This window comes from Paroedura picta, chromosome 9, assembly GCF_049243985.1.
Source record: "Paroedura picta isolate Pp20150507F chromosome 9, Ppicta_v3.0, whole genome shotgun sequence".
Lineage (NCBI taxonomy): Eukaryota > Metazoa > Chordata > Lepidosauria > Squamata > Gekkonidae > Paroedura > Paroedura picta.
Genome location: NC_135377.1, coordinates 32,807,799 through 32,818,176, shown reverse-complemented (window position 1 = coordinate 32,818,176; position 10,378 = coordinate 32,807,799). Strand labels below are relative to the sequence as shown.

Genomic DNA, 10,378 nt, shown 5'->3' with positions numbered 1-10,378 from the left:
GAAAGAGAAAACAGGTACAAGAAAGCTAATATTTTATTCTAGTGATAGTATTTCATCTTATGTACTTCATTTTCAGTATGAAGATAAATAAAAGCTCCATTCAAAAATGTCTGTTTTTATCAGCAGTTCCAATCAACAGATAAGAAAAATGCAGTGTTTTCTGCTATTGCAAGTCATGCAAGTCCCTCTAACAAAAATATAGCTAATGGTCTGAAATCAGGATATGGAAAATACAAGGGAGGAGAGGGGAGGGTATTTAAAACATTCTTATGCTGTCTTTCCATCCTTATCAAGGTCTACAAGGTGGTGATATTAAAACATTTGACCAATTAAAAATAAAGTTAAAATCATTTAATTACAAATACAAACAACATACGCGCAATATGAAGTTGAACTATAAATGTGCTTAAAACAGACCAAGTGCAAAGTTTTTCATGCATTTGGGGGAAATTACCATGGGGAAAACTATCCCCCTAGGATCGACAATGCTAGAATTGAAAAGCTCTCAATATCCTGCTCTACAAAGTATCACCAGCCACAATAAGCATATTCTTTGAAAGTTCACTCAGGGTACAACAATGGTTCTATCAAGTTCTTCTTGTCACTCTGTAATGAAAAGGGGAAATGAGTAGGTCAAATCAAATAGCTGCCAATGTCCCTGTTAATTAGACTGATGAATTAAACTCCAATATACACAAAACAAATCTCTCTTCCAGACTGAGTTTGTTTCTTTTAAAGCTGTTGTCTTCGTTCACAGTTAAAGAGAGATGTTTAAGTAAAAGCAAGCCTTTACAATATTGTACGAAGAATGGCATCTCAATTTCAAATTTAATTCAGAAAAAGGGCTCTCCTATATAATTTGCAGTTTATTTTAGCACTGATGATTCTTTCACATGCAATTTCTTCTTCATAAAGCATTTTTGCATTACTCTGGATTGACATCTTATTAACAGAAGACAGAATTACCTCACTCTCCAAGTATGCCTTTCACAGCTGTAAGCAAGAAGAATGTGACCATCAGGTGTCTGAATGCATCTGAAATCTACTAGGCGCACAACTGAGATATTCACTGCAAAAATAAAAACATTTAACAGAATTTGAATGTTTTGCTGAAAGGCAAGACAGGTCAATTGCCCTATTTAAACTTTAACTGGCACATCAGAATTAGTAAATACTCATCAGAACAATTTCAGATGGGTAAACGGCAAAAAGGAAATCATCACTATGCCAGTAATATCATTTTTTCAAAGTCATACATAAACTGAGTAGTCCTCTTCACTGAAATGTTCTCCCTGTTTCAGTACTTGACTACAAAATAAACACTACCTGTTTCCATGTGCAGGAATTATAAGGAATTACACACAAAGACAATTTCAGATTGGATGAAATTATATCGGCCTCCTGGCTATTTACCTCCTGTATAGGAGACTTTAAAAAATGTATGTATTATCAAAAACACATTTTGCCAAAGAATGGGATCCTGGCTATGAGTAAGACAGAACACTCACCATTATCTCTACTGCAGGGAACAAAACGGCATCTTGATGGTTTTCAACAAACACAAAATTAAACCTAGGAGATAAAGCAGCATTTTTAAATACTATTTATAACAAAAATAGAAACAATTTAACTGCTTAACTTATTCAAAATAACTATTCTCAAATATATTAATAATGTACATTTGCTAAATGTACTTTTGAGTAATGAGTGATTATTCAGGAAGTATTTTCAGAATTTTCTGGGAATAAATTAGCTAAGGGAACAACTCATATGCATTTTCTTAATTCCAGAATGAGTTCAATTAAGTTAGGGAGCTTAAGACCTGCCTACAGCCTTAGCCACGTTTTTTCGTCTCGCTGAAGTCTTCATGGCGAAGACTCACATGCACATTTGTATATGCGCTTACAGAGGTTAGAAATGGTTTGCTGGGCATATTACATCTTCCACAGTGTGCATGTGTGTGAGGGAGATTATTATATTTCTAAAGACTCCCAAGAAAAAGCAGCACGCAGACCCACTTGTTTAATTGTACCTGACAAATTCTGCCTTGAGGATGAAGCAAGTGACTATATCCCACAAATCTGCCATTCACACCTACATGACAGAAAATGCTACATACCAAAACATTAGTAAGGCCAGCATTCTGCTTGCAACTGTCATAGTCATTGCTATTATCTCTGGAATGAGAGTTATCAGGTCACTACTTCCCATACATATTTTAACCCACTTTGCTTGCCATTCCAGACACACTATTCTTCAGCCTACTTGCAAAACCCATGCCCAACTGCCACTTCATTACTGGTCAACTGTGGTCAGTTGTTCATTTACCTAGTTAACACACAGTTATAAATATTTTAAGAGTTTTACATTGCTGTGATTGGCTCAAACCAAATTCTCATAGGTTTCTCTTCATTGCATCAAAATATGACCTCTCAAATTAACTTTTAAACTCATCTGAAGGTGGATTTCACATGACGCTTGATTGCTTTAGGTTCCATGCATATCCTCAACTGAGTACGAAAGTCATCAAAATGAAAATACATTTATTATACTCTTTCCAAGGTTCATTTTATACCTTACTGGTTGCTATGAATGAGGCAGTCCAACCCAAAGGATTTGGAAGCCACTGGATATGAACATGATTTTGGACTCCATTTTCAGATGAAAGGCACTGTAGAAACAATAAAACAAATTGGCTGCAGTTCAATTAAAACCATTAAGTGTTCATTTTCAATCATTTCAGCAATTAGCTTTGCTGAATTTCAGCAATTTCATTACTGAAATTAACACAGCATGGCACTTTCATTTAACACAGGATAATATTTCATTGACAATATGCTAATTGCTCATAAGTCCGCAAAAGGAGAACCTCTCTGCAAAGTTTAAACGTTTTTCAAATGTGTAATGCTTCTAAAGAGTATACTCTGCACTTTTAGTCAGTCCTGTTTGTCAAGTATGAAAGATGAAGCAAGGTTAAAGATTATGGCTTCTGTGCCTTTGGGACTCCAGCTATCTAAGCAAGCACAACAACGTATTCCCTACGGGCTTAGTTCAAACTAAGTACATGGTATTTCCCAGCACTCTCAAGACAAAACCTCAATAAAATGGAATCACCAAACTTAAATACACTGCTATGCCATGAAGAGGGCAGGGGTCACGGTTGTAGGATGACTCCCTATCTTGTCTGGCAATTGACAAAGAGGCAATTTATCATTAGCACTGAGACATCCAGCTGGTGCCAATGATTTATGAAGACATCAGCTGCAATAATGATGTGTAGCCATCACATTCATCATCATTCAGACAACTCAGAGGACTAGAAATAACTCAAAATAATCAATACTGGAAGCAAATTTTTCCCCACTGTGTCTCAACACAGCACCCAATTAAAACCTATGTCAATTCTACCAAATGTGTACAAAAGGATCATTTTTACATGTACTCCAAGAAGGACACTGTCAGCAAATACACAAATATGTCTAGTTTATTTAGAAAAAGTGTTTACAATGGCTTACTGTACCTCCATTTTTAGAATAGCATTTATCACAGGAACTAAGCAATGATTCCAGGATAGGACCAGGATCAAATACCCGCTCTGCCATGGCAGATTTCTGGATGACTTTGGGTGAGTCAGATGCACTCAATATAATCCACTTTTCAGGACTGTAAAAATAAAAGAGAACAACAATATAAACTGTTGGGCCTCCATTGGGAAGACTGGGAATAAAATACACACAATGCATAAAGTGTGCATTTTAATTTACAAAGAAAAAACCTGGCAACATAAGGATTGCACATACAATAATCAAGAAATTCGGATTGTTCATGATTATTTTGGGAACACGCACTTGGCAGCAAATGAGTTTGCCTGCTTCCCCGTATTTTCATGAGCATCAGCTTTGAACAAACTCCCAATTCACCCGCAGAAGTGCAAACGCATCTCCCGGCCACGTGTCAAGAAAGTGCTCATACAGTAACCCAGGCCACACACTCTGTCTGCAATTCAGACTCGCGCTTCCTGAGCCGCGGGCCTAAAAACTACATAAGTCCTAGTCAAATGCAACGAACGTGTCGATGCATTGCAAAAGCTCTCTGCAAGGAACCATTTAGCACATCAGAGAATGCGTCTAGTCCAGCACCGACCTGGCCAGCCCACTTGTCTCCTCGCGCTCAATCAAAAAGCAGCGAACGGTTACTGTAGCAGAGCATTCAACAGCAACGCCGCCTCCCAGGGGCCCAGCCCGACCATCACCCCCTCCCCGGGGGGGGGGACGAGGCTGAAGCGCGCGCGCCTGGGACGCTGAGACCACAAAGACCCACGTCGGCACCGCCCGCCATTGGCCGAGGAAGGGCAGGGAGCGGAGGACCCCCCCCCCCCGGTCACCTGTGGAGGGACCCCGCCCGACTGCGACCTGCCCGCGAAGAGACGCCCTTCGGCGCCCCTTCCTCTGCGCGCCCGTCTCCATTATCGGCCACACCAGACTCCTCGTGGCGCAGGCGGGAAGCGGAAGACGACGCCGCCCCGGCCGCGTGACTCAAGGCCCGCCGCTCTTTCCCGTCTCTATCATGGAGAGGAGTTCTCGAGCGCCCCCTAGTTTCCTCTGTGATTCGGAACGCTCTTGCCCGCCGCGTGGTTCTTTCTTTTTTTTGACAAATATTTTTAGTTTTGAATATAAAGGTATACAGAAAGTAAGAAAAACGTTTGATTATCATATATCCCCACTGTTTTTTGTGGTACTCTTGGTTGTTTAATGCCTGTTCCGGCCTCTTCTAAGCTGTTCCGGTTTCTACCCTGTCCTTGTGAATAATAAATGTAGGCTATTCTGCAGTAAGAGCCTCTTGTGGCGCAGAGTGGTAAGGCAGCGATATGCTGTCTGAATCTGTCTGCCCATGAGGCTGGGAGTTCAATCCCAGCAGCCGGCTCAAGGTTGACTCAGCCTTCCATCCTTCCGAGGTCGGTAAAATGAGTACCCAGCTTGCTGGGGGGTAAACGGTCATGACTGGGGAAGGCACTGGCAAACCACCCCGTATTGAGTCTGCCATGAAAGCGCTAGAGGGCGTCACCCCAAGGGTCAGACATGACTCGGTGCTTGCACAGGGGATACCTTTACCTTTATTCTGCAGTACTGTAAACTACCCTCAGACCCACTTCCACTCAGACTATATACTGTAGCGGGTCTCAATTTTCTCATTCTCTGCAGCAGTCCTGCAACCTAATTTAATGTTGTTATTGGGAATAACTCTGGACTACTGCAGGTTGTTAGAAAATACGCTTTCCATGTCCCTCCAGCCCGTGTACCATAGCGCTACATTAAACAGTGTCTTTCCTCTGCTCCCACCCAAAGGAACAGTAGATTTCAGAGCCACGTTCCCTCGGTATTAACCCTAACAGAGCATTGCAGCCTGCTAGTCATTAGTCTCTGCAGCAGGTGGGATTGCCAGCTCCAGGTTGGGAGATTTTAGGGATGGTGCCTGATGGAACTGGAGAAGGGGACTTTCAGTGGGTATGATGCCAGAAAGTCCACCTTCCAAGGCAGCTACTTCTCCAGTCCGGGTGATGTACACTTTTGGGATAACCCTGAGAAAATAAACTAAGTTCCATTTTGAGTTCCAGTGTGAGAAGATATTTCAGAAGTGTTTTTCTGCCTGTAGCGGGGGGAACTTGCCATGTAGTAAAATGGCGTGTAACTTATAAGGGTGATATGAACTAAAATGAAGCAGTGGATTCCGATCACGGGTTTTCCTGTAAATATTGACTTGAAGAATCCTGTGGGGCAAAATGCATGTTAGGCATGAATTCTCCTTGAACATTGTTTTTCTAGATCTAGAAGATAAGACAGCCACTCTTTTTGTGTTGCATTTGGCTGGCAAACTGAGGACGTGGTGTTAACATATCCTTCTCTGGATTCTTTACTGTATTATCTGTGGTGAACATTTTTATTGGCTTGTTAGAGCCATGTTGACAGTTCATATTTGTCTATGTACTAATTTCATTGTTCACTAATACATTCTTGTTGAAAAATACACTGCATGTTCTACAATAAAAACAAAGTTATTATTGTTTAGTTAGGTAGCTGGGTTTACATGGACCTTTCAGGTTCTGTTTACTTTATAAAGCACCTGATGAAATGAGTTCTAAATCATGAAAGCTTATAGTTAAATACATTTTGTCAGTCTTTAAGATGCCACTGGATTTCTGTTTTCTATACAGCAGCTATCACTTTACCTGCTAGCAAAAAAAAAAGTGTGTGTGTGTGAGACAGAGAAAGTCTTGTCACTAGACTGATTTCTAAGTGCCTGGCTGCAGACAAAAGCAGCACTATGTGTACCTATAAATTGTTCTTTTCTGAGCAATTGCACATCTCCTTGCAGTGGGCTGTGGAAGAGGCTCCATTTTTCTGCCTTCCCTAGGCACTGTATGCTGTCATTTTGTTCTAAAATATGTCTAGCCTCTTCAGTTGTGGAAATATAAGGCCCAATATATAGGAATTACATATATAGATATAGAATCTCTATCTGGGTTTGGAAGTGTCTTACACTAACAGCTGATGGCTGACACTGCTTTGTGACTGGGGTTCATGACTCTCTCTCTCCCTGTCTCTGTTGCACAACTGCCTGGAAATATCTAAGATAGGCAAAGAGACAGTGATTATCTTCAGCTGTAGCAACCAATTGGTCCAGAATGTGGCTGCCAGTGTCCTCACAGCAACACCTCGGAGTTCCCACATCCAGCCCATCCTCCAGCAGCTGTGCTGGCTCCCGGTTGAATTCCAGATCAGGCTTAAGGTTTTGGTTATCACCTTTAAGGCCTTACACAGTCTGGGCCTAGTATACCTGAGAGATCGCCTCACCACCTACACCCCTCAAAGAGCCTTGTGCTTTACCACCTCCAACCTCCTGGTGGTCCCTGGCCTCAAGGAAGCCCGCTGGACCTCAACCAGGTGCAGAGCTTTCTCCATTCTGGCCCCCACCTGGTGGAACAAGTTCCCAGATGAGATCAGGGCCCTGACTGAGCCTGAACAGTTCCACAGGGCCTGCAAAAGGGAGCTCCTCTGCCAAGCATTTGGTTGAGGTCGACCTAAACCATTTCTTCCAATTGGCCCCCTAGCCCCCCCCCCCCTACTGGGACTGCTACAAATCTCAGTAAGAGTTGAGCTGAGGCTCCTTGTAGTTCCAACATTCATTAATGTTGTTGTTATTATGTTAATGTTATTGTTGTTATTATTCCCCTTGTTGTTCTAGAAATGATGTTACTTGTATTGTTTTTCTTGTTCCATGTAAACCACCCTGAGCCTTCGGGGAGGGCGAGATATAAATACAATAAATAAAAATATAAACACAGGCACATGGCAGTGAACTGTATTTCCAAGAGCAGCAACACCTAGATGTTTTTCAAGTTTTTGTACATCCCTTTCCTCTTTTTTTTAATTTTTTTATTATTTATTGTCATATAAAGCATTTACAGAAAAGTAAAAGAGAAAAAGAAAAACAACTAGTACATCCCTTTCCTCTTGATGTTCCTTGCACATTAGGATTCCCCTGCTGAGTTGCCAAATGTAAGCACTGAGAGACTACTTACCCATCTATTCAAGGGATGTTGATTGAAAATCTGTAATTTCTTTTTCGACTGCTCTTATCTTACAGGGCAAAAGGATAGTGAACATTTCATCAGCAGTTGTAACTGAGTTTTCTGTACCTGATTATTCATCCCATGCTTCTTGTACTAATGAATTTGTTGTAGAAACATGAGGTTTGTGATATCATTTTCTCAAGAGTTCTTATGCCACCTCTCACAAGATTCCTACTCCAGGGCAACACTTATTGTATCTGGCTGCCTATTTTTTTCCAAAAACGTATTGCAAAGACAGTTAAAACATAACAGGCTTTTAAAACTCAGTTTAAAATGTATTGTTACTAAATGGGTAAAATAAGAGTTACTGTAAACTCTTCAGTAAATCTTTTCTGCTGTTATCACAACATGGTTCAGGAAATGTGTGATGCACATACATTTATTTTTAAAAATTGTATGTAGCAACCTCAATTAAATGTTGCTGTACAGGATTAAATAAAACAGCTCCATCCGTGGACAACTGGAAACAGATTCATAACATCAGTAAATAAAATAATATACATAATACTGTGCATGTTCAAAATATTCTGTGCAGTATGCTTTGTTTAATATGTACAGCTATAATTACAAAGCTATACCCTCAAGTTAAATATTTTCTGTTTTAATGTATTCTCTGCCAATCACCATTTGTTCCCGTAGAGACCACTTAGAACAGAGCTGTCTTTGTGCAAAGTCAAGATTTGAGGAAGCAGAGGGGGGTGGGAGAAAAATGAATAGAAAAAGTTAGATTAATCACTAACTCCAAATTAGGACCCTAAATATATTATTTCTCCTCAACCCACATGCCAAAAAGAAATCACAAGGCAGGTATTAGTAACTATAAGACAACTATATAGCAACATTATGAACTCAGGTCAATCTTTCTGCCCTTTGCATATATCCCTAGTATACGTGCCTGTATAACTGTTCATAATTATAACTATAATTGTTCTGTGCAGAATCAATACATCTGATGGTGTTGTGGGGAGTCCTTCCTGAGAAATACTCATTCATTATCTGAAAACTATCAGGGCATGCAGTTTCCCCCAATTCTGCTCCTAAATGATGGTTTTTGATTCTGTATTGGGATACAAAAGTCAAAGCCAAGGAGGACCCATCTCAACCCCATGGAACTTTTGTTCTGAGTCTTCCACTCCCCCGTGGTTAGATAGATGAGATTTACTATCTCTGTTTTAAGTTATCAAAACCTATTAACTTGTTGCTTGATCATTCTGAAAAATGTAATGAAGTTTGGTGATCATGTTATGATACATCACCATGAGAACCTTAAAAGGCAGTTAGAAAGAAAAAATATTGCATAGCCTGTTGCGCCTTGGTGACTGTATAACCAATAAGTCTACCATTTGTATGTGCATATTTTCTTTATCATTGTGTGTGTATGTGTATCGTTTTAATAAGTTTGGATACAGAGTAGCACAGTGTTGAAAGTTATTATTGGGTTTCCTAAAATATAAAATGAAATAAAAAGTAGTAATGCCTGAGAATAAAGACATTGGAAGATAAGAAAACAGTCCTCTTGTGAATGTATTTCCATCCATGTCTATTACATTTTCCAGGATACAGTCATGGAAATGCGATTTTAAAATGATCCAAGGATCAGTCATGGAATAACTGATTCAAATTAACTTTGACAGTTATGGGCCAAGACATTAGTATGTTTGAAGAACACCCGAACATTACAAGGTGTGATAAAATTATAATTTTCATGGTTTCATGGCTTCTCAAAGTTTCCTCTTTAATGTGCTTTGTTTTTCTTGTCTTTGCAGGGAATGTTTGTATTTCTTTGACACCTCTCAGTTAATTTTTAGATTATATCTTTAAACCGCCCGTGGTGCCGCGGGCGCCACGGACTAAATAAAGGAGTAAGGGCTGTGTGGGAGGAGTTAGGGCGGGCTCTGTCCGGGATAAAAACTCAGAGGAGCGAATCAGGAGCCGCGAAGCGGCTCCTGATTCGCTCCTCCGAGTGGCACTCCAGGGCCAAGTGTCCAACTCCAGGGCCAAGTGTCCTCCCTGTTGGACACTTGGCCCGTCTCCCGGCCGCCGCACCACACACTCCAGTCCTCAAAGAAGCAACTACGAGCCGTGCTTTGCGCGGCTCCCGGGGGCTCCCTGCCCGGCGGCTTCACGCGACGGAGGCGCAAAGCGCCTCCGACGCGTCAGGCCGCCGGCCAGGGAGCCCCCGGCAGTCACGCTTCGCGCGGCTCCCGGGGGCTCCTTGCCCGGCGGCTTCACGCTGCGAGAAGCGCGAAGCGCCTATCGCCGCGTCAAGCCGCCGCCTCCGCCGTCAACACGCCGCCTCCGCCTTCAAGATCGCCTCCGCCGATCAAGCCACCGCCTCCGCCGCCAAGCCGCCGCCGCGTCAGCCCGCTACCCAGGGAGCCGCAAAACGCGGCTGCCGGGGGCTCCCTGCCCGGTGGCCTGATGTGACGGAGGCGCGAAGCGCGGCTGCCGGGGGCTCCCTGCCCGCCGGCTTGACGCGGCGAGAGGCGCGAATCTGCCGCTGAAGCCGCCGCTGAAGCCGCCGCCTTCGCCTACGCCGTCAACACGCCGCCTCCGACGCATCAGCCCGCTGCCTAGGGAGCTCCCTGCCTGGCCGCCTGTATGCATAAAATGGCCGCCAACAAGAACACAATGCAGCCGGTAAGCCACCTTTTACTCTCTCCCAGCCTCCTAGCGCCCATTGTATTTAGGATACAATGGGCTTTTTTACTAGTTTAATATAAAAAAGTATATGCTGCATAATTCTTC

The 10,378-nt window shown here is 42.3% G+C and overlaps 1 protein-coding gene and 1 non-coding gene across 2 annotated transcripts; both read right to left on the bottom strand.

Moving 5' to 3' along the window:
* Positions 1–15: 15 nt before the first annotated feature.
* Positions 16–10,192, bottom strand: LOC143844154 (uncharacterized). Its single transcript, XM_077351155.1, has 7 exons — positions 10,129–10,192; positions 4,385–4,640; positions 3,521–3,663; positions 2,576–2,671; positions 1,509–1,572; positions 967–1,069; positions 16–606 (listed from the first exon to the last, which is right to left on the bottom strand). Exons 1-4 carry the CDS (start codon positions 10,190–10,192, stop codon positions 2,658–2,660), a joined length of 477 nt encoding a protein of 158 aa, XP_077207270.1. The 3' UTR covers positions 16–606; positions 967–1,069; positions 1,509–1,572; positions 2,576–2,657.
* Positions 1,150–1,232, bottom strand: LOC143845298 (small nucleolar RNA SNORD87). Its single transcript, XR_013234352.1, has one exon. It is a non-coding gene; the product is annotated as a small nucleolar RNA SNORD87 (small nucleolar RNA).
* Positions 10,193–10,378: the final 186 nt, after the last annotated feature.

Coding starts and splice junctions, on each gene's coding strand:
- LOC143844154 (XM_077351155.1), bottom strand. CDS start 10,192: ATGCGTCGGAGGCGGCGTGTTGACGGCGTAGGCGAAGGCGGCGGCTTC. Junction 4,641..10,128: donor CTTCAGCGGCGGCTTCAGCG/GCAGATTCGCGC, acceptor GTCAAAAAAAAG/AAAGAACCACGCGGCGGGCA. Junction 3,664..4,384: donor CGGGCGGGGTCCCTCCACAG/GTGACCGGGGGG, acceptor TTATTTTTACAG/TCCTGAAAAGTGGATTATAT.